The sequence below is a fragment of the Scyliorhinus canicula genome, chromosome 8 (assembly GCF_902713615.1).
Source record: "Scyliorhinus canicula chromosome 8, sScyCan1.1, whole genome shotgun sequence".
Lineage (NCBI taxonomy): Eukaryota > Metazoa > Chordata > Chondrichthyes > Carcharhiniformes > Scyliorhinidae > Scyliorhinus > Scyliorhinus canicula.
Genome location: NC_052153.1, coordinates 69,696,335 through 69,722,694, shown reverse-complemented (window position 1 = coordinate 69,722,694; position 26,360 = coordinate 69,696,335). Strand labels below are relative to the sequence as shown.

General features: G+C 49.2%; 1 protein-coding gene across 1 annotated transcript in view; it reads right to left on the bottom strand.

Annotated features, from left to right (window-relative positions):
• LOC119970309 (A disintegrin and metalloproteinase with thrombospondin motifs 19-like) overlaps positions 1–26,360 on the bottom strand; it is a 650,870-nt gene that overhangs the window by 271,652 nt on the left and 352,858 nt on the right. Inside the window, exons 12-13 of the mRNA XM_038804712.1 lie at positions 15,400–15,545; positions 6,446–6,615 (exon numbers count right to left, since the gene is read on the bottom strand). Coding sequence (XP_038660640.1) covers positions 6,446–6,615; positions 15,400–15,545 — 316 coding nt within the window. The remainder of the gene's footprint in view (positions 1–6,445; positions 6,616–15,399; positions 15,546–26,360) is intronic.

Here is a 26,360-nt window from a genome sequence, read left to right as displayed (position 1 = left end):
TTAAGTCGTCAGATCAACGGCAGAATTCGAGACTAAGTGTTGACACTGGGGCAGGATTCGTGGACTTCTACGATAGCAAAATTGGCACCGTACCTGGACCGATTCAGCGACCGTTGTGGGACTAGCACTGGCGCCACGTGGAACACATTGATTCCAATGAAAAACGGTGCAGGAGTCACCGGATTTACGATTGTCAGGAGACTGACAAGCTGCAGCCGCATATGCACACTGCACTTTGCACACACACCGTCCCAGTCAACAAAGTGGCAGCGAGGAGAGCGGCACCCCATTTTATGGACGCCGAGCTTGAGACCCTACTGTACACCATGGAGGAGAGGCAGGCGACCCTGTATCCTGGCATGGGAAGGAGGCTACCAGCCACTGCCGTTCGTCATGTCTGGGCAGCGGCCATCAGTGCCACGAGAACACCATCTGGACCAGCCAGAAATGCCGGAAGAAACTGCGGCCAGGGTGAGTAGGCAGCACTGTGCTCCTGGCACCAACCCCCGTCCCTCACGCCCATAACCCTCCCCCACCCAACCCCCCCCACCCGGTGGGCAGCCGAACCACCACCCTGCACCACATGCCAGCACGCATACCGGCTGCCTAGCCACTGAAGCCACCAGCTACCCACCCCCTGGGTTGCATGTGCTGGACTATCTAACACTGTATTTTGTGGTCGTCCCCCCTGCCAGGAAAAGGCCACCCAAAACCACCGGGAGCAGGAGAAGACTGGAGAGGGACCACTGGACCTGCGGCCCTTCATCGCGGCAGAGCAGCATGTCCGGGACATGGTCGGCAGGCCCAAGGGAAGGGCAGTCCCCAGGGTGGAGACGGGAGAGGAAGTGAGATCCTGCTGAGTTGCGGTTTCTGTGACATGCGTGTCACCCCCTGCAACATCACCGACACACCACCCCCACACCCACACAACAACACAGCCCCCTCGCCCCCACTCCACACACCTCCCTCCACCACCCCACTCTTCCCCGGCCCGCGGTCTGATCATGGGTCTTGTCTTGTGCCTTGCAGGATCTGGCGATAAGGGAGGTCTTTCTAGTGTCCCCCGTTCCAGCCAGAGTCACAGCCAGAGCCCTGGGTGCCAAGCATTGACGAGGATATACTGAAATGGATGAGAGTCATCAACCCGAGGCCCAGGCCACCCAGAGCCCAAGTCCGGGGATAACACAGATTTCCTGTCACAGCTGTCTCCACCACCCTCCACCATCCCAGAGACACTCGCCTCGTTTCGGAACTGAAATGCAGAGGTTCCTCGGACACTATCTGGTGCTCACCACACAAATGCTACGGTACATCAGGTGGAGGTAGGAACTCCTGAGGGGGCAGGTGGTCGGATGGCAGGCGGACCTCAGGAACTAGCTGCCATCCAGACAGGTTTTGGGTTTCTGGAATGGCCAGTCCCATCGATACTGGAGATGCAGTGGCATAGCCAGGGACTACATGAGGGGTGGTCGGCAAGCATCCATCAACTGCAGGTGCAGGTGGAGCAGTCCAACTGTGTGCAGGAGCAGGTGGTGGTACTGGCTGAGTGTGCCACTCAGGCCAACTGCGCTTGGGTGGCAACCGCGGTGGAGGCCTTGAGGCGAGGGTTTCGGCCATGGATTAGCATGTTCAAGGCCTGGGGCAATCTGTGCAGGTGGTGGCTAAGGCCCAGGACATGGTTGCCCTCACACAGGCAAACATGTGCCAGAGCTAACTTGGACATTGCAGTGGCGGTCCTGAGTGTGGCCCAGTCACAGCAGTCATGGCTGAGAGCATCAGCGGAATTGTTCAGACACTGCGACGTAGCAAACACAGAGGGAGATGGCAAAGTCACTGGCTGATGTAGCACAGACCCAGGAGGTGGTGGTACAGTCAGAGTGTGATGTGGTATGGCAGAGGGAGGGGCGTGAAGGGTGGTGGGGTGGTGACTGAGGTGCGGGGGTGGGAGCACCCATATGGACGGTGCCACTCTGCAGAACCAAGGGACAAGAGGGGGTGGTCAGTGGGGTGCGCAGCAAGATGGCTGCCTTGCAGGCTTCGACAATGGCGGTCCGTGCCTGGACACCGCCCCTGTCCCATAGAGTCACCCAGGCCCCACTGCCATTCCCCCCATCACCCCCCCCCCCACTCCCTCTCCACCCCCCCGCCAACCAGCTCAGCCACGGTCCCGCGACTCCATGGCCTACCTCCTCTCTCTCTCACTCTTCAACCACAGCGCCTGTTTCTCGATTTCTAACAGCAAAAGTGAACCTTGCCATTGGGAATTCGGCCAGTGGAGGCGGAGAATTGCTGAGGCGCCGGATTATACCGGGTCAGGCCCGCTAATGATATGCCAACGGCGTTTACTGTACATGCATTGACACTTCTGTTGAGGCACTGGAGATTGCAATTTGGCATGAAAGTGGCGCCCGCCATGATTTCAGCGTCAAAACCAATTCTCCGCCCAATCGCGTTTCCCAATTCTGGCGTTAGCCGACGGAGAATCCCGCCTCATGCCTTTGCAAGTAAACAAAGTGTATTTTCCTGAATATTTCTTCACAAAACTGTAGCATTTTAAGCAAGCCATTTTCACATATTTTTTATAAATGGTGATTTTTTTCATTGAGTCAAACATTCAGCATAATGATTTCTGAATTATACCGTCATCTGGATATTTTTTAAAAAAATTATTTCTACTTCAACTTGCACTGTGTGCTCAATTTTAATTTTGGGGTTATTTGAATATTTGGAGCAACTGATGTAAAATTCCAACACTGGGTCAGCTAGTGATGCTCAATGTGCAGGAGTCTCAGTCTTTGCCTTCAATATCTTTGGTCCTTGAAGGGGAAGAAATCTGCTCCCCTTAACCCCACAGGCCTGCATGTGAGTCCGGATCCACAGTAATGTGATTGACTCTTACAACTTCCAGAGATGGCCCAGCAAACCACTCAGTTATGTCAAATTGCTACAGAAAAGTTAAGCCTAATCCAACAGTCCAGCTAGAATAGATCTCGGAACCAAACACAACGAAGGCACACTTTGCCCAGTCGACTTTGCAGGATCTTCTTTACTAACTAACATCTGGGAATTTGTTCCAAAATTGGGAGAGTGGTCCCAAACAGTAGCCAAGCCATAGTAATAGCCACTGAATTATACCTTACAGCTAATGTTCCAGATTCCCCTATCACCAGTCCTGGATATGTCCTGACCCAACAACAGGACAAACCTACCAGAAGTGAATGCAGAGTACCTGTACTACTCAAGCAGGATGGAATGATTCTGGGAGTCGTCAACATTGGCTCTGGTATGTTTTGGGACCAATGAAGCAGGATGATTGGATTTGGTTCTGAGGAAGGGGTTGTGTCAAGTGAGTAAAGTATCATAGGGGCTGGTTTAGCTCACAGGGCTAAATCGCTGGCTTTTAAAGCAGACCAAGCAGGCCAGCAGCACGGTTCAATTCCCGTACCAGCCTCCCCGGACAGGCGCCGGAATGTGGCGACTAGGGGCTTTTCACAGTAACTTCATTGAAGCCTACTCGTGACAATAAGCAATTTTCATTTCATTTCATTTGGGGAACATTTAGGGAACAGTGCTCATCGTATCATGTTTAGGTTAGCTATGGAAAATGACAAGGAGAAACCTCCATGGCAGGAGGATGAACTTTAGTGGGGTGAGAATGGATCTGTCACAGGTAAATTGAAATCAAAGATTTACAGAATTGTAATGATAACAAAGGCTGCCTTTTGAGGGAATGCTTCAGGTACAGTCAAGGAACATTCTAATAAGGGGAAAAGACAGAGCAAAAAAAGCCAGTGTGCTCTGATTGATAAAGGTATAGAGAGTAAAATGAAACAACTGCGGATATGAGAGATGTCAGGGTGATAATACAAGTGAAAACCAGGCCAATTGTAGAATGTTCAGAGGGAAGAGGGTGTGAAAAAGGAAATGAGAGGCAGAAAAAGAGTATATGAAGAGACAGGTAGCTAAAATAAAGTGGAACCCAAAATATATCTATACACTATAAATAGTAAAAGGATATTGAGAGGAGTGGTGGCGCTGATCAGAGACACAAAGAAGGAATATGTAGATAGAGGCAGAGGGTATGGATCAGAAACTGTATGAGTACTCTGCATCTATCATTATCAAGAGTCCGATGGTCATTGTGGAAGAAGAGGTTATTGAGATACTGGATGGGCCAAAAATTGATAAGGCTGATCTATAAGAAAGGCTGTCTGTACTTAGTTTACAAGTTACTGTGAGGAGATGCCATATATCCGAGAGTGCTGAGGGAAGCAAGAGTGAAAATTGTGGAAGTACTGACCATAATCTTTCAATCCTCTTTTGATGTGAGGGAACAGGACAATTGCAAATGCTTTACCCATGTTCAAAAATGGTGCAAGGATAAGCTCAGCAACTACAGCCAATCAATTTATCCTTGGTGGTGGAAAAAGTTTTAGAAACAATCATCCAGAACAAAAGTGGACAAATTAATTAAAGCCAGCACAGATTTTATGAATTAAAATAGGCTATAATAAAATTCTTTGGTAAGATTAATGCGAAGGTTGATGAGGGTAGTATAGTTGATCTGCTGTATGCGGTCTTCCAAAAGGAGTTTGATAAAGTGCAACATGATAGGTTTGTCAGCATATTGATGACACAAAACTTGGAAATTCTGCGAACCGTGAGGAGGATAGCGATGGACTTCAAGACGATATACAGCTAGACTAATGAAATGGGTAGACATGTGGCAGGTGAAATTTAATGCAGAGAAGTGTGAAATAACATATTTTGTTGGAGGAACAAGGGGAAGCAATGTAAAATAAAGGATACAATTCTAAAAAGGGGTGCATGGAAAAAGATATGCGCACAAATTCTTGAGCTTGCTAACTAGAGGCATAAAGTACAAAAGCAAGGAAGTTATGAAGAAGCTTCACATAACACCAATTTGATTTTAAATGAGTACTGTCCTCAACTCTGGGGACCGCAAATTAGGAAATTTGTAAAAAAAACTTTAATGAGGGTATAGAAAGGTTTGGGTGGAATGGCTCCAGAGATAAAAGACTTCAGTTATGTCAATCAACGAGAGAAACTGGAGTTGTTCTGCTGAGAGACGGTTGAGAGGAGATTTGATAGAGGGTCACAATCTTGAGGGTCTACACAAAGTAGATAAGCGAGAAATTGGCAGAAGGGTCGCGAACCAGAGGACATCGAGTTAACATGATTAGCCAAAGAACCAACGGCAACAAGAGGAAAAACGTTTTAGGCAGCAAGTGGTTAGGATTTGGAATGCAATGCCTGAGAATGTGGTGGAAAACCATCATGCCTTCCAAATGGGAACTGGATAAGTACCTGAAGAGTAACACTTTGCAGAGCTACTGGAAAGGGCTGAGAGTGTGGGACTAGTTAAATTAGTCTTCTGGCAAGCTGCCACAGACACGACGGATAAGAGAGACTGCCATATACAAAAAGGTAAGAGCCACATACAAGCTCCATCGTCCTTTCCCCTCTTCTGTCTTTCCCCCGCACCCCTCCCCACATGCCATGGCTTTCCCCATTCATTCCAATGTCCTCAGTCTGATTATTTTGCACTCCACTTCTTGTTTTGTTATCATGCCTGTTTGACTCTGCTCTGCATATTTTGGTTCCATCTTATTGTTTTTTGGACCTCTCTTACTCACTCTTCTCCTTCATTGTCTTTCTGCCTATCTCTTCCTCTCGATCCTCAGCTCTCTTTCCTCCATGTTCCTCCCTCTTCCTTCTGCTTCTTTCTGGATTTATATAGTTACAATATACCTTTCAAAATATTCCATTACCTCCAAGAATGTGATTAAAGAATATTATCTCTGTGATGTGAGCATAGGCAGGGGCGGACATGACTAGAGCCACTATAACAGCATAATGTAGTTGAGACAGAACTTTGCAGCTCTTTAAAATTGTTCAGCCTGGAAAACTAATAAAAATCAAGTGGAAATTTGCAATGGTTCTTCAGTGTTGGGATTGTTGAAAATTCACAAAGCAAGAAGCTGCTTTACCAGCCTTCCAGGCTTGGTGTTTTCAAACAGCCTACAGGCACTGACGTTGGCTTTGTGGACAAGCATAAAGAAGAAAGGAGCTGTTTCAAGCTTTGCATTTCAGATCAAAGAAGCTTGTGGGCTAATACTTACGTACTGAATCTTCAAAATTCCTGTTGGCGTACATTTGTGCTTTCATATATTCTTCCATTGAGTGATGGGATGCATGCTTTACTACATGTTGAATTCACTATCTTATCAACTCAGCAGGGGTGGACACCAATTGAATCACTGATAATAATATTAAATTAGGGCACCAATTTGTTTGCTATCATATGTAATCACTAGTACAACTAGTTTAAATCTCCATCATTTCACAAAACTGAGCAATGAAACCCCACAAATTTAATTGTTTGGAATATGGAAAAATATGAAACATTAAGAAACATAAATACCTTCATCAGTGATGGCATACCACTGCAAGGAATGCTTTTGATATGATGGCCTGTTGAATGATTGGCACTGTAGGTCTCGAAAACCTGGCGCTCCTGCAGGACAAGGAGGGTTCTTGCATATCCTGTATTGCACACGGGAACCCTGACAATTCCTGCCTTCAGGACCAGGCCTGGATGGAAACAAAATAAGAAAAATCTCTTTTAGTTCTGAAGAAGAGTCACAAGGACTCGAAACGTTAACTCTGGGCGCGATCAAACGGCCTCGCGTGCCGAACTCGGTGACACGATGGGGTTATCAATTGGACGAGATAAAGATTTACATGTTTAAGTGAGCCATTAGGCACATTTAAATATGCCTGCATCCAATTCCTGGGAGACCTTACCATGGCGCTGTTTAGCACTGGTTCAAACAAACGTGGACCAGGCATAACGGCACCTGGGGGGTGTCTTCTTATGTTCTTATGTTCTTATACATGTTCTTATACATGTTTTTAAGGTAAAGATAGATAGTTTTTTGAAGAATAAAGGGATTAAGGGTTATGGTGTTCGGGCCGGTAAGTGGAGCTGAGTCCACAAAAGATCAGCCATGATCTAATTGAATGGCGGAGCAGGCTCGAGGGGCCAGATGGCCTACTCCTGCTCCTAGTTCTTATGTTCTTATGTTCCTGACCATTGGAGGCACCTGGGTGGTCAGGCTCTGGGTAGGGTGCTACTCTGGCACTCCCACTGCCACCAAAGCACCTTGGCGCTACCAGTCTGGCACCTTGGTATTGTCACCGAGGCACCCTGGATGGCACTACCAGACAGGAAGTGGCACTACCAGGGTGGCAAGCTGACAATGCCAATGTGTGTGATTGCCAGGTTGGCGCTGCCAGGGATCAGGCCTGGGGATGCCCCTCCCTTAAGAGGTGGGATGAGGGTGCTTGAGGCCAACTTTAAGAGGTAAGTTGGGTAGTGAGAGGGGGGCTGGAAGCTGAGGTGTAGTGTCCAAGGAGGTTTGAGAGGTTTAAAATGGAAATGAGGTAGGTGCAGCTTCGGCGGGGCATTCCTGATCGAGTCGAGAAAAAAAGAGTCCCATTTGGTCGGGGGATCATTCTCAGTGCTCAAAGCAGGACTCTGTTTTTTGGGCATTAAATCACACCTTTCGTTTCTATTTCTGCAGATGTTGCCAGACCTGCTGAGCGTTTTGCGGAATTTTACATTTTTATTTCAGATTTCCAGCATCCATAGTATTTTGCTTTTAATAGAACATAGAACTGTACAGCGCAGTACAGGCCCTTCGGTCCACGATGTTGTGCCGAACTAATCTGAAACTAAGATCAAATCAACCTACTCCCAATCATTCTAGTGCACTCCATTTGCCTATCCAATAACCGCTTGAAAGTTCCTAAAGTGTCCGACTCCACGACCATAGCTGGCAGCACGTTCCACGCTCCAACCACTCTCTGAGTAAAGAACCTACCTCTGACATCCCTCCTATATCTTCCACCATGAACCTTATAGTTATCCCCCCTTGTAACAGCTACATCCACCCGAGGAAAAAGTTGCTGAACGTCCACTCTATCTATCACTCTCATCATCTTACACACCTCAATTAAGTCACCTCTCATCCTCCTTCGCTCCAATGAGAAAAGCCCTAGCTCCCTCAACCTTTCCTCATAAGACCTACCCTCCAATCCAGGCAGCATCCTGGTAAATCTCCTTTGCACCCTTTCCAATGCTTCCAAATCCTTCCTATAATGAGGTGACCAGAACTGCACACAATACTCCAAATGCGGTCTAACCAAGGTCTTGTACAGTTGCAGCATAACTTCACAGCTCTTAAACTCAATCTCCCTGTTAATAAATGCTAACACACTATAGGCTTTCTTCACGGCTCTATCCATTTGGGTGGCAACTTTCAGAGATCTATGGACATGAACTCAGAGATCTCTCTGTTCCTCCACATTCTTCAGAACCCTACTGTTAACCATGTAATCCGCATTCAAATTTGTCCGACCAAAATACTTTGTCCTACTCACACTTATCAGGGTTAAACTCCAACTGCCACTTTTCAGCCCAGCTCTGCATCCTATCAATGTCTCTTTGCAGCCTACAACAGCCCTCCACATTATCCACTGCTCCACCAATCTTGGTGTCATCAGCAAATTTACTAACCCAACCTTCAACTCCATCATCCAAAATCACAAATAGCAGAGGACCCAGCACTGATCCCTGTGGTACTCCGCTGGTGACTGGGCTCCAGGATGAAAATTTACCTCCTTTGACACCTGCAATCTGAATACTAGGAAGAAATTGGGTGTGTTGCAGCTTTAAGCATATTGCACTAAAGTTCTCAGTACCCTCAACAAAGAGTTTGAACAAATTAGTCATACCATATTTTCCTTTACCAAATCTGTGTTAGCTTCAACTAAATCACATTTGTTCAATTGCCTCCTATCTGTTCTGGATTATCACTTCTCAAAGCTTTCCTACCACAGAGGTTAAATTGATGGCCCGTACTTGCTGGACTGATCTTTATGCATTTTTTTCACAAGACTGTAACATTTGCAATTCTCCAGTCCTCTGGCACCACCCCATATCATAAGAGGATTGGAAAATTATGGCCAGTATTTCCACAATTTTCCCCCTCACTTTCCTCAGCATCCTCTGATGTATCTCATCGATTCTTGGTGACTTATCAACTTTAAGTACAGCAGCCTTGTCTACAATAACAGTGGCAATAACTGTGGTAAAAGTTACACTTTTTGGTAGCAGCACTTATGTAATCATCTTGCTTATGTATTTATGTAATTGTCAGAAAAAGATTAAGACCAATTGTTTCTTAAAATTCACAATAAAATAATGATGCACTTCCGCTTAATGCCAGGTCTTGCAGATCAGTGTAAAACACAACAATTCTAAAATGCTGTTGAGATTTGAATTTTAAAGAAACTCATTTCTATGGGACGTGAGCGTCGCTGGCTAGACCATAATTTTCATTGCTCATCCCTCTAGTTGCCCTCGAGAAGATGGTGATGAGCTGCCTACATTAAATGCTGCAGTCCCTGAGGTGTAAGTGCACCCTTGTAGGTTCACCCACATTGCTGTTAGGGAGGAAATAATAGGATTTTGACCTAGTGACAGTGAAGGAATGGCAAAATATTTCCAAATCAGGATGGTGAGTGGCTTGGAAGGGAGCTTCCAGGTGGTGGTGCTCCCAGGTATCTGCTGCTCTTGACCTTCTAGATGCTAGTGGTCATGAGTTTGGAAGATTCTGCCAAGAAACCTTGGCGAATGCATCTTGCAGATGGTTCACACGGCTGCCAATGTTCATCGGTGGTGGAGGGAGTGACTGTTTGTGGAAGGGGGAGCAATCAAGTGGGCTGCTTTGTCCTGGATGGTGTTGATCTTTCTGCATGTTATTGTAGCCGCACTCATCCAGGCAAGTGGAGAGTATTCTATTATATTCCTGACTTGTGCCTTGTAGATGGTGAACAGGCTTTGGGGAGTCAAGAGGTGAGTTACTCACTGTTTGACTGTCTGAATTAATGTAATTAGACCCTCACCTATCGCCCCGATTGGCCAAAATGCACCTGTTACAAAAGCTTTTGGATCGAAGTTGACATTGACCCACTGAACTAAAAAAATTCATGGGGTGTGGCCTTCACTAACAAGGCCAATATTTGTTGCTTATCCTTCATTGCCCTTGAACTGAATGGCTCGCGAGGCCATTTCAGAGAGAAGTTCAGAGTCAATCACATTGCTGTGGGTCTGGAGTCACACGTAGGCCAGACAAGGTATGAATGGCAGATTTCCTTCCCTGAAGGAAATTAACGAACCAGATGGGTTTTTAACAAAAAACAACAATGGTTTTCATGGTCATCATTAGACCTTTAATTCCAGATTTTTATTTAATTCAAATTCCGCCAACTGCCATGGTGGGATTCGAATTCGGCTTCCCAGAGCATTACCCTGAGTCTCTGGATTACTCGCCCAGTGAAAATATCACTACACTATGCTGCCACAATTTTAAATCCCTCATACCTATTGTCCTCAGGTGTTGAGGGAGGGGTGAAGGGGTTTAAAATCAAGCATAGAGATTCATACTCTTCTGAAGTTATGCTGACACAGTAAAACCCAAGCAGTTTTGGAACCAATACGTTTTCTGATGATAATGGCAACATCTGTAAACCAAAGGTTAAAACACCACAGAAAATTCATGTTTAACTATTAGTTTGGAGTTTAGTTATGTGTAGTGATCTAGTCATCAAAGTATTAATCAACTGACCTGATATTATACCTTTGTAATTGTAATCAATGCAGGACATTATTACCTTGTGACTGGCCCTTTGTAGTTGCATCCTTACTTGACAAGTGAAATACACCACATGGCCCGAGGCTGGTGCAAAGCTTTAAAAGGTTTAATTACAGAGCTGTGAAGTCCATCAAGATTGGATGAGCTCAGGCCTTGAACCCTTAACTCGCCAGCCATTGACACTTATTAATTATACTTAAGATAGAAGCCCTGTTTGAAGAAAACAGCTGTGAGGTTTCAAACTACCAACTCTATGCCTTAAATTAATTTAAGTCTTTTTACGTGTTCTGCTTCTGTCTTAAAAGTGTGGCTGTCGCTTCAAAATACATAAAAGGCCTTTCTATTAATTCTCAAGGTTACAGAACCAAAGTAAGTTCTGTGATCATTGTTTGTAGCTGTGTAATTCTTATGATCCTCATTACATATGAACATGTATTAATTGAATGCATCATGCTGTATTTTACAAATGTACCTTGCTACCTCAACTTTAACATACTGATTTGTCTTTTATGCATCAATTTTAAACACACTTTGTATGGATTTTATTTTTGATATAACCTGCTGATTTGTGTATTCGTACTCTTTTAATTATCTTTGTTCCAAGTATCAACAGTTTCCATGCCTGTGCTAATGAGAACCCCACAGGATACCTTAACACTAGTTAAACATCTAGGATGATGCATCCAGAAATGAATTTTTAGAGCTTGACATCACACACTCATTTCAAATAAGCGGACAACGAAAATATCTTAAAGTGCCTCAATATCTCAGTAGAAAGTCATAACGTGTAATTAAACGACAACAAAAAGAAAATGGTCCCACAAGTAGCTGACACCTTAGAACACCAGTCAGGCTATCGAGGACCTTCAAGTCTCTTTTGACAGCATTCTCGACTTGGAGCTTTGGGGGCCTTGCTTGTCTCTTGGCACAAGTTACTTCTCATCTAGCATATCTTTTGCGATGCAGCCAGCTTGCAGCCTGGGAACATGGCCAAGCATGTGAAACTTTATTTGCCTGATTGGCACTCAGAGGTTCATCATGTTTTCCCTAGAAAGGACTGCTTCATTGGTAACTTTGTGTGGAATTCAACCCAAAATTTCTAAGGGCGGGATTTACTGGCTGTTCATGCCGACAGGAAATTCCGGTCCCATGCCAGCATACGGGTTTCTGGCAACGAGGGTTGCTGTCATTGGAAAATCCTATTGACAACAGCGGGGTGGATAGATCCTGCTGGTGGGCCGCCTCTGCCACACAAAAATATGTGGTGGGGTGGTCGTTACATTTTCCCCAAGTGTCACTTTCGGTGAGTTTGACGGGGAGTTTCTCACTGGCTTTTTGGGTGAGATCAACATTGCTATTCAACAACACTTAGGACACGATCTAACGGCAATGCTGGACGTGAATCCGAGCGAGTCGATTAGATCGTGGGAGAGTCCAAAATCGGAAACCGGGTCAGGCGACAATTAGATTCTGATCTAACTGGCCCGCTCGCGGTAGCGAGATCTGGATCCCACCGTGGCGTGGCAAGAAACCAATAATCACCAATTATGGCCAATCTCCATCCTATTAATGGGAAGCATTCCCTATCTAATGGCCTCCCATGACCTAACTGGCTCCCCAGCAAGCGGTCATGCAGGTGCCATTTGGTGCCCCTATTTAAAAACATGAAACATAACAGGGGAAACTTCATCTGCCTGTCCATCCCACTTTACAGTTACCAAGCAGATCCCTATGGTTAGATGTGCCATGTGCCAGGCAGGTGTGACTGCCGAGCATCCCAACTAGACTGTGAGGCCTGGACACTTTGCCTGAACACTGGAGGTCGCAAAACCGCAGGGGCAGCAGCCAACAATCAAACGCCCTGGAGCCAGGGGGCAACAGTGGGGATAACCCCGCGACTGGAGCGTGGGTGGTGTTGGAATGTGGATGGTGAGGGGGTACCTGAGCCCTGTCCCAGTACTGTTCCCAGGGGTGGTTTGGGGTGTGCCGTCTGGGGTTCGGTGCCCAGGATACCATGGTGTGGCTAAGGGTGCATATGGAGGGCAGGGTCCAGCAGCACAAGTGGCTTGTTGGATGGCACCCTGAGATATGGCAGAGAATGAAAAGGTCCGGAATGCTTGGGGGACTCGAGAGTGCCAGTGTGGAAGCTAGAAAGGAATGTCGATATCTTACCCCCTTCAATTCCTTACAGCTATCACCTGATCGATGATATTGTAGACACCACAGCAGCTGCCCTCGCAGTGGTGGTGGCAGTCCAGGCAACCAGATGCCGGAAAAGGTGGCGGCAACACCGGAGACAGAGGCTCGAGGCGACGACCCATGTGCAGGGACCTGCCTCATACTCTGATGACCTGGCCGCCCATTAGGCCAGTGAGGGAACGGGGGTGGGGGTGGAGTGGCGGTGGCAGCGGCCCAAGGTGTACAGGCGTTGCTGATTGTTCAAAGAGATGATGGACGCCATTAGTTCCCGGGCACTGTAAGACAGCGAGCGCATTTTTAATTAGCCTATTAGCTCATTTAAATATGCTGATCTGGATCTTGCCCAGCATCGGCGAGATCCAGAGCGCAATGCCTCGCGACATCCGATTGAATCTCATGAGATGTCTCGAGCGTCGCAAAATCCCTCATCGCATCACCGAGACGGGCGAAACGTGGCCTCTAAGTTGCACCCTTTGTCTTTCCATGTAATGCCAAGGCTATACTAGAGATGGAAGCTATTGAGCCTGTGATCCAGGTGAGTTGTTCAGGTTTCGCTGCCATACAGCAACGTGCTGAGGATATGGCATATTGGGAGATGCTGAAGCGGTGGAATTAGGTGGCCTTTGTTATTGAGAGAGTATAAGGTTGGAAGCTCAGCTTGTGGCCAGATTGAAAACAATCTCATTCAGCTTCAGAGTGGTGCAGCAAAAGGGATGGCATGAGTGGCTAGTGAATACTGTTTGTGGTGGGGATGAAGACAATGGTTTGGTCTTACCAATGTTTAATTGAAGAAAATTGCAGATCATCCAAGGCAGGATATCAGGATGGTGTGGCATCAAAGATGCAAAGATGTCTCGAAACATGAGAAGGGATAATGCAGAACAGTCAGAGTCACAGTGGATGTCATTGGTGATTTTGATTCAGGCTATTTCAGTTTTCATTCATTTGACCATTCGAGGGTGGCAATATGCAAGGACAGAGGGCTCAAAAGTGGATTTTTAAGGAGAGGGATAGTGACAGATTTGTAAAATAGGGAGACAATACCTTAGGAGAAAGAACAGTCTTCAACATCAGGTATGGACTGCACAAGTGTCAGTAACTTACGTTTGAATAGGGTTAACAGAGCTGGAGTTGGATCTCTTAGATAATAAGGCTCACATGGAGAATGAAGGGAGATGGGAGAGAAAGATGCAAATTTATGGCTAGGATTAGGAGAAACTCAGCTGAGTGGACAAGAGGACGGGAAGAAAGTTGCAGAGGCAGCTGAATGGACATGAACCATAATGATGAGGAAATCCATGAGCTCTTCACAATTGTTCGAGGTACAATAATATAATAATCTTTATTGTTGTCACAAGTAGGCTCACATTAACACTGCAATGAAGTTACTGTGAAAAGGCACAGGGTTTGATGGCAGTGGAGAAAATAAACTTGGAGCTATTTCTGCATTCCAGGATGATCCTGGAGTAATGAATAGATTTTGCAAAAGAGAGCAGGGTGGTTGATGTAGTCCAACCAGATGGGTGTATCCAATTGTCCGACAAATTACATCCAGGATAAGTGGAATAGATGTTATTTATACATTTCCATTGGCTTTGCTACTGAGAATAAGCAATTAAAATCCTGTTTGAAAATTAGCAGACATTTTATCTCCTTCAGTAACTGCCTGGGCTTTGATTATCTGCATATGTACACCAGGAAGCAAAAATCTCTATAAACTATAGAGATAGCATAGTGCTTGAAACACACATGAGACTTCATGTGTCCTTCATGAGGGGCAGCATGGTAGCACAGTGGTTAGCACCGTGGCTTCACAGCGCCAGGGTCCCAGGTTCGATTCCCCACTGGGTCACTGTCTGCGCGGAGTCTGCACGTTCTCCCTGTGTCTGCGTGGGTTTCCTCCGGGTGCTCCAGTTTCCTCCCACAGTCAAAAGACATGCAGGTTAGGTGGATTGAACATGCAAAATTGCCCTTAGTGTCCAAATAAAAAAGGTTATGAGGGGTTATTGGGTTACGGGGGTAGGGTGGAAGTGAGGGCTGAAAGTGGGTCGGTGCAGACTCGACGGGCTGAATGGCGTCCTTCTGCACTATATATTCTATTTTCTAGGCTTCTAAAGATAGATGAAGGCCAGGAGGATGCCCATTGGCAAGATGAGCAGATACATGCTTTCCAGAGATAGGTTTCCAATCGCAACATCATTTGGTACATATGATTGTTAAAACAGCACCTTAAAATTGGATGCGGTGAGACCAGTTTTCTGATGGACAATAAATCAGGACTTTACAGAATTTCTTTTTATTTATTCACAGGATTTGGGAATTACTAATTTCCCTTGAGAAGATGGTGGTGAGCTGGCTTCTTGAACCATTTCCCACATATTTTACTCAAGTAGCTCAGGCAATAGATTATTAAACTATATGGACTGAAACAATAGTCAAGATAGTTGAGCTGACTTACCTTGCATTATCACATTTACGCTGGCGGAAGTGTACTCCTATATTACATGTTCTACTACAAGTACTCCATATGCTCCATATACTCCATTCTTCATCTATCTGGTCAGGTAGAGGTGTTTTACTAACACATTCACCAACTTTACACCACTGCAAAGGGAAAGAAATTACCTTGATTATTCTTACATGTAACATGCATAGTGATCCAGTTACAGTACATGTAAATTCACAAAGAAAATGACCAATTTGAGGCACATTTTCGTCAATTGTAAATGTGTACAGGAGTTAGTTAGGATATATAGAAAATATTACTCAACTACTTCTACTTCTTGAGGAAATTAGATATGTCGTATGATGATCTGCAAAGTAAAGGAAACTTGCCATTTCCAAGTAACAAGTTTGTTTCTACCTCAGATTCAAATTTCTGATCGACCTCAATGCTACCTTTGTGCTGCCTGCTTTGAGTTATCATAAGTTGCAAAAGGTTTGAGACAAAAGTATTGGCAAGAATGAAGCAATTCGAAATAAGAGGAGAAACTACGTGGAATAATAATATGCTGCCGAGAAACACAACATTAGTTGGAATTTCTTCCTTTAGGCAGCTTAGTGATACGATAGGCCACCTGCCTACCCTGTAGCATGAATGGTAACTCACTATGTTTACCTGCAGTGGCCCTAATTGTTTATGCAGGGGGTCAGGAACAGTAATACCAGGTAATAACAGTAATAACAGTAATACCTCGCAGTGCTGAGAAACACATGGGGCGCAATTCTCTCCCCACGCCCCACGCCGGGTGGGAGAATCGCGGGGGCGCTGGGCGAGTCCCGCTACGCCGCCATGGCACCCGCACACGATTCTCCCACCCCCCCAAAACGGCGCGCTGAGATTTACGGCAGGCCGCTCGGAGAATCGGCGCTCGCCGTTTGTAACGGGCGAGCGGCGATTCTCCGGCCCGAATGGGCCGAGCGGCCTGCCCAATACAACGGGTTCACGCCAGCGCCAACCACACCTGGTTGCTGCCGGCGCGAACAGCGGGGGTGGCCTGTGGGGGGGGGGGGGGGGGTGGGGGGGGGGGGGGGGGGTGGATCGAGCACTGGGGGGGCGCTCAGAAGGGGTCTGGCCCACGATCAGTGCCCACCAATCGGCGGGCCGGCGTCTCTGAAGGACGCACTCCTTTTTCTCCGCCGCCCCGCAAGATCATTCCTCCATTTCTTCTGGGGCGCCCGCGAGGAGGCAACCGTGCACAACCTATGCATGCGCGGGTTACGTAATTTAAACGCCGCCGGCCGCGTAATTTACACAGCGCCGCTTTTATGCGGCGCCAAGGCCCGGCGCGCGTAACTGACGTGGTGCCACTCCTAGCCCCCCCGGGGATGGGAGAATAGGGGGCGAGGAGCGGCCTCTGACGCCGGAGTGAAACACTCCTGTTTTCACTCCGGCATCGGCACATAGTCTCCCGTTGGGAGAATCCCACCCATGGCTTTTCAATGCAACTCGCGTTGAATAAGCGGCCTGAAATTTCACTATCTGGCAGAGTGGGAATTGAACCCGTGTCCCTGGAGCATTCCCCTGGATCTATGAATTACTAGTTCAGCACTACATCACTGTCTCCCATTGGATAGTTATATGGATATATCCAATGTTATTTCTGATGGGAAATTCCCAAAATGGCATTTAGTGGCAGGCCAGTTGCAAGATGACAAGGAAACCTGGGCCGGGATTCTCCCCCAACCGGTGGGCGGGCCATACCGGCGCCAAAGAGTGGCGTGAACCACTCCGGCGTCGGGCCGCCCAGAAGTTGCGGAAGGCCAGTGCTGGAGTGGTTGGTGCCGAGCCAACCGGCACCTAAGGGCCTCCGCCGGCCGGCGTGAGTTGGCACATGAGCGGGAGCGCCAGCGTGTTCTGGCGCATGCGCAGAATCACTACCGTGATCCCTGTGCATGCACAGTGGATTTCTTCTCCGCACCAGCCATGGCGGAGCTTTACAGAGGCCGTCGCGAAGGTAAAGAGTGCCCTCACGGCAAAGTCGGCCACCGTGGGAGGCCCCCTGGGCCGGATCCCCCCCACACACACACCCCCCCCCCCCGAAGACTCCGCCCTCAGAGCCAGGTCCCGCCAGTATGGAACATGTCTAATCCACGCCGGTGGGACTGGCCGAAAACGGGCGGCCGCTTGGCCCATCAGGGCCCGGAGAATCGCCGGGGGGCAGGCACTGCCAATGGCCCCTGACTGGCGCAATGGCGCGATCCCCGCCGCCGCCAATACAACGGTGCCGGAGAATTCGGCAGCCAGCATTGGAGCGGCAGGACGGTTTTCACGCCGTCCCACTGCGATTCTCCGACCCGGCGGGAGGTTGGAGAATCCCGCCCCTGATATTTGGAAAGAATTTTGTTTTTCTGTTTTGGGGATGGGGGATAATTTCCACCAATTGGAAATTATATGGTGGATGTATTTGTACTCCATACACATGCAAACTCTACCCAAGAAACATAATGGACGGGATTCTACCGCAACTGGCCGGATGGCCCGACGCCGGCGCCAAGAGCGGTGTGAACCACTCTGGCGTTGGGCCGACCGGAAGTTGCGGAATCCTCTGAACTTCCGGGGGCTAGGCCGGCGATGGAGGGGTGGGCGCCACGCCAACTGGTGGCGAAGAGCTGGCGCGAGTTGGCGCATATGCAGAAGTGCCGGCGTGGCTTCGCGCATGTGCAGGGAGAGTTCTTCTCCGCGCCGGCCATGGTGGAGCCCTACAGAGGTCAGCGCGGTAGGAAAGAGTGTCCCCACAGCACACATCTGCCTGCAGATTGGTGGGCCCCGATCGCGGGCCAATCCACTGTGGGGGGGCCCCCCCGGGGCTGGATCCCCCCGCGCCCCCCTGAGAACTCACCTAGTCGGCCTATCATGTCCATTTCACGCCTGCGGGACTGGCCAGGAAATGACGGCCGCTCGGCCCATCGGTGCCCAGAGAATTGCCGGGGGGGCCGCAGCCAACGGCCCCTGACCGGCGCGGAGTATAATCCGCACCTGGCCGAAAACCAGCGCCTGGGAATACGGCAGCCGGCGTCGGCGGGGCGGGATTCGCGCCGCCACCAGGGATTCTCCAACCTGGCGGGTGGTCAGAGAATCCCGCCCAATGTTTCTGAAGCCTAGATTAATGAAATTAACAGAGCTATATTAAATTCTAAGCATGAACAAACTGACTTATATCTCCGATTGTTACACTGACTCACGCCTCCCTATAATTTGTCAGCAATTTTATAAGATATCAGACATGTAAAGACATCACAAGAAATAGTATCCTGACATGTTTAAACCAATTCCAAGATGGGAATTATTACACATTCCTATTTTGAATGGTTACATACAATCAGTCCAGGTCACCATCATCCTCAGACAAATCCCATTGTCCCCAGTCCAAGGCCACCATTTCCACCAAGACCACAGCATGTCAATGCCACCTGTTATCAAAGCTGTTGCAATTATGCAGATAAAGATAAAGCCGTGTATCATTGCTCAGAAAACAATGTAGCAGCACACCCTGTCCCACCAAGACTTAGAAACTTCCAAGTGTATTATGGAGTTCACTTGACCTATAACCTTTATATTGAATTTGGCTAGGATGAGCACAAAAGCCCTTGCCTCAGGTGTGATTCAGCAGACTCCCCAGACACTTTAATCAAAACAAGGTTTATTCTAAGAATATAGTTCACAGCTATATATATAAAACACAGAGGAAGATTTTTTATCAATTACAAACAGAAAGTCTCCACACAGCTAATCTATGCATAACACTTAATGAATTCCCCCTTAACTGTTCAGATTTAATAACAAAATCTAATAAACTAAACACCCCTATTCAAGGGCATGGCCCAGCACACTGCGTTCTCACTTGAACGGGACTGCTCTTCTTCCTGAAATTCTGAACCAGTCTCAACCTGCAGATTCAAACTCCTTATGGAAAGCAAACTATACCTTTTAAGTTACTGTGGCAGGAAGCCACAATTTGTTTACTTCAGGGAACGCTTCTTTCTCCTCGAGCCAAACTGAAACTGAAACCAAAACACCTCACACAGCGACAGCCCAGTTCCACTGGCCCATCACTGATGCCATGTGATAAGACAAAGCCCTTTCTTAAAGGAACACTAACATGACACACCTTAGTGACAGTGAATATCCCCTCCTCCATTCTATTCACAATACGTTGATGCAGAATTAAATTTAAAAGACAATTAAATTTAAAAGAGTTTAATTTCAGTGCAGTTTCTCTCTGTGTTGCTCTCATCACTGTAACTAAATTAATTCCTTGTGAAAGAAAGGCTTTTTGAATTCTCTGTGGAGTAATTGGCCCTAATTTCAGAGACTGAGAAATGATACAGCATTTCAGTTCACCCTTTCTCTGATAAGGAAAGCAATCTGACTGAAGATTTGTGTGCTGCTGCATTGTTTTCTGACCAATGATGCACTGCTTTATCTTAATCTGCATAATTGCAACAGCTTTGATAAAGCAAGCACAGTTGACAAATAAAAATAAACTACCTCCTGCATCTGAAGTGGGCCACTGGGAAAGGAATCACTTACAGCACACAACATGAAATATGAATTATTTATTATTGCTGAGAATAAAATCCTTGCTAGGTTGAAACATTAATTGACAAGTAAGAAAAACACCTTGGGCGGGATTCTCCATTTCAGAGACTAAGTGCTGACCCAGACGCAGAATTCATGGACTTTCAGAACAGCAAAACTGTCGCTGAACCTGGATCGATTCAGCGACTGTGGAGGGGCTGGCAACGACACCATGTGGAAAACTATATTCTAATGAAAAACGGTGCCGGATTTGCCGGGTCTGTGATTGACACTTGGGAGGCTGACAAGCTGCAGCAGAATGTGCACATTCCAATTCCCACACATACTCATTCCAGCCAATAAGATGGCATTAGTTGTGCTGGAGTGTGCCCATACAGCTGACGTGTCAGCTGGGGCCAGAGGGCGCCGGGGGGGGGGGGGGGGGGGGGGGGGGGGGGGGAGGGCTGGGGGGACACCCATATGACCAATGGCCCTAAGTTCACAAGGCTGCCTTTCCGGCTGTGGAAATGGTGTTCCGTTCCCGTCCACCCCGACCCCACAGCCCATCTCCTGGCCACGCCCCACTACTCCCCTTGGCTAGCGGCACAACTGTCAGAAAACTATTGCGATGTTGGACACTTTCCTGACCCATTTCTTTCTCCCTCAGCAGCCCTGACGCGGTTTCATGATTTTTTTTTTGAAATAATTTTTATTGAAAAATTTTGAATTTATACAACAATAATGCACCTTAGTAAAATACCAAAAATAACAATAATATTAACAATCATAAACAGTCACCCCACCTCCATGAACAACGCAGCATTTTAACAACAACGCAAATTAACACAATATAAAGTTACAGAATAGACACTACAATAAGGAACCCCCCCCCCCTGTTGCTGCTGCTATTGACCAAGATACCTATCTTTGAGCCAGGAAGTCCAGAAAAGGCTGCCATCTTTTATAGAACCCTTGTATTGATCCTCTCAGGGCAAATTTGACCCTTTCCAGTTTTATAAATCCCGCCATGTCACTGATCCAGGTCTCCACACTTGGGGGCCTTGCATCCTTCCACTGCAGCAGAATCCTTCGACGGGCTACTAGGGACGCAAAGGCCAGGACACCGGCCTCTTTCGCCTCCTGCACTTCCGGCTCTACCGTAACTCCAAAAATCGCAAGTCCCCACCCTGGTTTGACCCTGGATCCAACCACCCTCGATACCGTCCCCGCCACCCCCTTCGAGAATTCTTCCAGTGCTGGGCATGCCCAGAACATATGGGCGTGGTTCGCTGGACTCCCCGAACATCTGGTGCACCTGTCCTCACCCCCGAAGAAACTACTCATCCTAGTCCCGGACATATGGGCCCGGTGCAGCACCTTAAATTGGATGAGACTAAGCCTCGCACATGAGGAGGAAGAGTTGACTCTCTCCAAGGCATCCGACCAAGTCCCGTCCTCTATCTGCTCCCCGAGTTCCTCCTCCCATTTAGCCTTCAGCTCATCCACTGACGACTCCTCCACCTCCTGCATTACCTTATAGATGTCAGACACCTTCCCCTCTCTGACCCACACCCCCGAAAGCACTCTGTCCATCGTCCCCTGCGAGGGCAGCAAAGGGAATCCCTCTACCTGTCGCCTAGCAAACGCATTTACCTACAAGTATCTGAACATGTTCCCTTGGGGAAGGCCAAATTTATCTTCCAGTTCCCCCAGGCCCGCAAACCTCCCGCCAATAAACAGGTCCCTCAATTTGCTGATGCCCGCCTTTTTGCCACTCCCTAAATCCCCCATCCTTGTTCCCCGGATGAACCGATGGTTGCCACCCAGTGGAGCCTCCATCGAGCCCCCTGTTTCCCCTCTATGCCGCCTCCACTGTCCCCAGATTCCTAGGGTCGCCGCCACCACAGGGCTCGTGGTAAACCTCTTAGGGGAGAGCGGCAACGGCACCGTTACCATGGCACCCAGGCTCGTACCTCTACAGACGCCATCTCCATTCTTTTCCACGCCGCCCCTCCCCCCTCCATCACCCATTTACACACCATTGACACATTGGCCGCCCAATAGTACCCCAGAAGGTTGGGCAGCGCCAGCCCGCCTCTATCCCTCCCTCGCTCCAGGAACACCTTCTTCACTCTCGGAGTCCCATGCGCCCACACAAAGCTCAAAATACTGCTAGTCACTCTCCTAAAGAAGGCCCTGGGGATAAAGATGGGCAGGCACTGAAAGAGGAACAAGAACCTCGGAAGCACCGTCATTTTGACGGACTGTACCCTCCCCGCCAACGATAATGACAGCATGTCCCACCTCTTGAACTCCTCCTCCATCTGATCTACAAGTCTGGTGAAATTATGCTTGTGAAGAGTCCCCCAGTCCCTGGCCACCTGCACCCCCAGGTACCTAAAGCTCTCCCCTGCCCGCCTAAGCGGGAGCCTACCAATTCCTTCCTCTTGGTCTCCAGGGTGCACCACAAACACCTCACTCTTGCCTAAATTTAATTTATAACCTGAAAAGGTCCCGAACTCAGCTAGCAACTCCATCACCCCCGGCATCCCTCCCACCGGGTCCGCCACATACAGTAACAGGTCATCGGCATACAACGACACCCTATGTTCCTCTCCACCTCGCACCAAGCCTCTCCACCTCTCTGAATCCCTCAACACCATCACCAGCGGCTCGATTGCCAGTGCAAACAACAAGGAGGACAGGGGGCAATCCTGCCTGGTCCCTCGGTAAAGCCGGAAGTACTCCGACCTCCTCCTATTCATGGCCACGCACGCCATCGGGGCCTCATATAGCAGCCTTACCCATCTAATGAATCCTTCACCAAATCCAAACCTCCCCAACACCTCCCATAGGTACCCCCACTCCACTCTATCGAAGGCCTTCTCCGCATCCAGCGCCACCACTATCTCTGCCTCCCCCTCAATTGCCGGCATCATGATGACATTCAACAATCTCCGCACATTCGTGTTCAGCTGCCTTCCCTTCACAAAACCTGTCTGGTCCTCGTGCACAACCCCTGGCACACAGTCCTCTATCCTGGTGGCCAGGATTTTTGCCAGCACCTTAGCATCCACGTTGAGGAGAGATATGGGCCTGTATGAACCACACTGCTGGGGGTCCTTGTCCCTCTTTAAAATTAACGAGATCAACGCCCGCGACATCGTCGGGGGCAAAGTCCCCCCTTCCCATGCTTCGTTGAGTGTCCGCACCAGCAAGGGGCCCACTAGGTCCACAAACTTTTTATAAAATTCCACCGGGAACCCATCCGGCCCCGGTGCCTTCCCACACTGCATCTGCCCGATCCCCTTAACTAGCTCCTCCAGCTCAATCGGCGCACCCAACCCCTCCACCTTCTCCTCCTGCACCTTCGGGAAAGAAAGCCCGTCAAGGAACCATTCCATTCCCCTCCTCTCCCCCGTTGGCTCCGACCGGTACAGTTCCCCGTAAAAGTCCTTGAAGACCTCATTCACCTCTACCCCCTTCCGCACCACATTCCCACTCTTATCTCTCACTCCAGCAATTTCCTTAGCCGCATCCCGCTTGCGGAGCTGATGAGCCAGCATCCTACTCGCCTTTTCACCATGTTCGTACACTGCCCCTTGTGCCTTCCTCCACTGTGCCTCCGCCTTTCTAGTGGTCAGCAAATCAAATTTAGCCTGCAGGCTGCGCCTCTCCCCCAACAGTCCCTCCTCTGGTGCCTCTGCATACCTCCTGTCCACCTCCAGCATCTTTCCCACCAGTCTATCCCTCTCACTCCTCTCCCTGTGTGCCCGGATGGATATCAGCTCCCCACGAATCACTGCCTTCAGGGCTTCCCAGACCATCCCCACCTGAACCTCCCCCGTATCATTCACCTCGAGGTACCCCTCAATACTTGCCCGGACCCTCCTACACACCTCCTCCTCCGCCAACAACCCCACATCCAACCGCCACAACGGGCGCTGGTCCCGCACCTCCCCCATCTCCAACTCTATCCAATGCGGAGCGTGGTCAGAGATTGCAATGGCCGAATACTCGGCCTCCTCCACTCTCGGAATCAGTCCCCTACTCACCACGAAGAAATCTATCCTAGAGTAGACCCTATGTACGTGGGAGAAGAAAGAGTGCTCGCGTGCCCTCGGCCTCACAAACCTCCATGGATCCACCCCACCCATCTGGTCCATAAACCCTCTCAGTACCTTGGCCGCCGCCGGCCTCCTACCCGTCCTAGAGCTGGACCGATCCAGTGAAGGATCCAACACCGTATTAAAGTCCCCCCCATGATCAGACCTCCCGCCTCCAGATCCGGGACCCGTCCCAACATACGCCTCATAAAGCCCGCATCGTCCCAATTTGGGGCATACACACTAGCCAGTACCACCTTCTCTCCTTCTAGCCTGCCCCTAACCATAACATATCTACCCCCCTTATCCGCCACCACCTCCGATGCCTCAAACAACACATTTTTCCCCACCAGAATCGCCACTCCCCGGTTCTTCACATCCAACCCAGAGTGGAAAACCTGCCCCACCCATCCCTTCCTCAGGCGGACCTGGTCCTCCACCTTTAGGTGGGTCTCCTGAAGCATTGCCACATCTGCCTTTAGCCCCTTCAGATGAGCCAGTACCCTCGACCGCATCACCGGCCCATTCAACCCTCGCATTCCAGGTGACCAACCGGATCAGAGGGCGTCCCGCCCCCCTCCCCCGTCAACTAGCCATAGCCCGTCAACTGCCCGCCCCAGGCCAGCACCCCCTGCCCGACCCAGTCCCCACAGCGACAACACCTCACCTCTGTCCCCCCAGCCCCCACCAGCTCCTTCTTGACCCTACCAGCAGCAACCCGGTATTCCCCTTTCCCCCCCTCCCTTCCCCCCCAGGCAAGGAACCCTCCCAGCCGCGAACCGTCCTCCATTGTACTTCCGTGGGTCAGCTAACTTCTGCTGACCCCGGAAACTCCCGCCAATAACCTGACCCCTCCCAAAGTGGGATCATCCCCCAATCTATCCCTCCTCCAGGCACCGCTCCAGCGCGGGGAAGAACCAGTTAAGGCCCCGCCTCCCCCCGTCACCGTCTCCGCCCCCCAGCCCCGCAGCGCGGGAAACCAGAGGAAACCCGCGCTTTCGCACTGCCCCACCACACCCTTCTGACGCAGCTCCCAACTACCAGCCCCACTCCATACCTCCAACCCGACATAGAATACAACAAACCCCCCCGACCCTCCCCGCAAGATACACAACTCAAACAATGCCCCACAGCAAAAAAAACATAGCTGAACAACCATAAATAACCATATCAAAATTGCAAAAGTACAAAAAAAAAGAGAACACAGCAACAGCAGAATCCAGCACTAAAATATTACAACCGACCCCGCAACCCCCAACCCCTAGTTCAAGTCCAGTTTCTCCGTCCGCACGAAGGCTCACGCCTCCTCCGGGGATTCGAAATAATAATGCCGGTCCGAATAAGTTACCCATAGGCACGCGGGCTGTAACATTCCAAACTTTATCTTTTGCCTGTAAAGCACTTCTTTCGTCTGATTAAATCCGGACCGCCGCTTAGCCACCTCCGCACTCCAATCCTGGTAGATCCGTACTACCCCATTCTCCCACTTGCTGCTCTTCACCTTCTTGGCCCAGCGCAGCACACACTCCCGATCACGGAACCGGTGGAACCTCACCAGCACCGCACGCGGGGGTTCATTTTCCTTAGGCCTCCTGGCCAGCACCCTGTGTGCTCCCTCCAGCTCCAAGGGCAGACAGAAAGACCCGGCCCCCACTAGCGAGTTCAGCATCGTAGCCATGTAGGTTGTCAGGTCCGACCCCTCCAGCCCCTCCGCAAGGCCCAAGATCCGCAGGTTTTTCTGCCTCATGCGGTGATCAAGCTCCTCGAAGCATTCCTGCCACTTCTTGTGGAGTGCCTCGTGTCCCTCCACCTTACTTACGAGGACCACGGCCTCCTCCTCTCGTTCAGTGGCCTGCGTCTGCAACTCCTTGATGGCAGCACCCTGGGTGGTCTGAATCTCCGACAGCCTTCTGTTTGTTTCCTGCAGAGAGCTCAGTACCTCAGCCTTGAAGTCTGTGAAGCAGCGCAGGAGAGCAGCTCGTTGCTCCTGGGCCCACAGCCTCCACTCCTCTGGAGCTCCTCCGGCTGCCATCTTGGATTCCTTCCCCCATTTTTTCTGGGGAGCTGCTGCCGTTTTTTCCCCCTTTCCACTCCGAGTTCGAGTCATGGACTGCGGGGAAAGTCGTTCAGCACACCTTCTCCCACCGGGAGACGTCGAAAAATTTTCCGTTTTTGGCTCTAAAAAGAGCCGAAAAGTCCGTTTAAAACGGGAGCTCCCAAATGTGTGGCTTCCTACGTCATCGCCGCCACCGGAAGTCCCTCCCGGTTTCATGATTTTTAAAAGCACAAGTG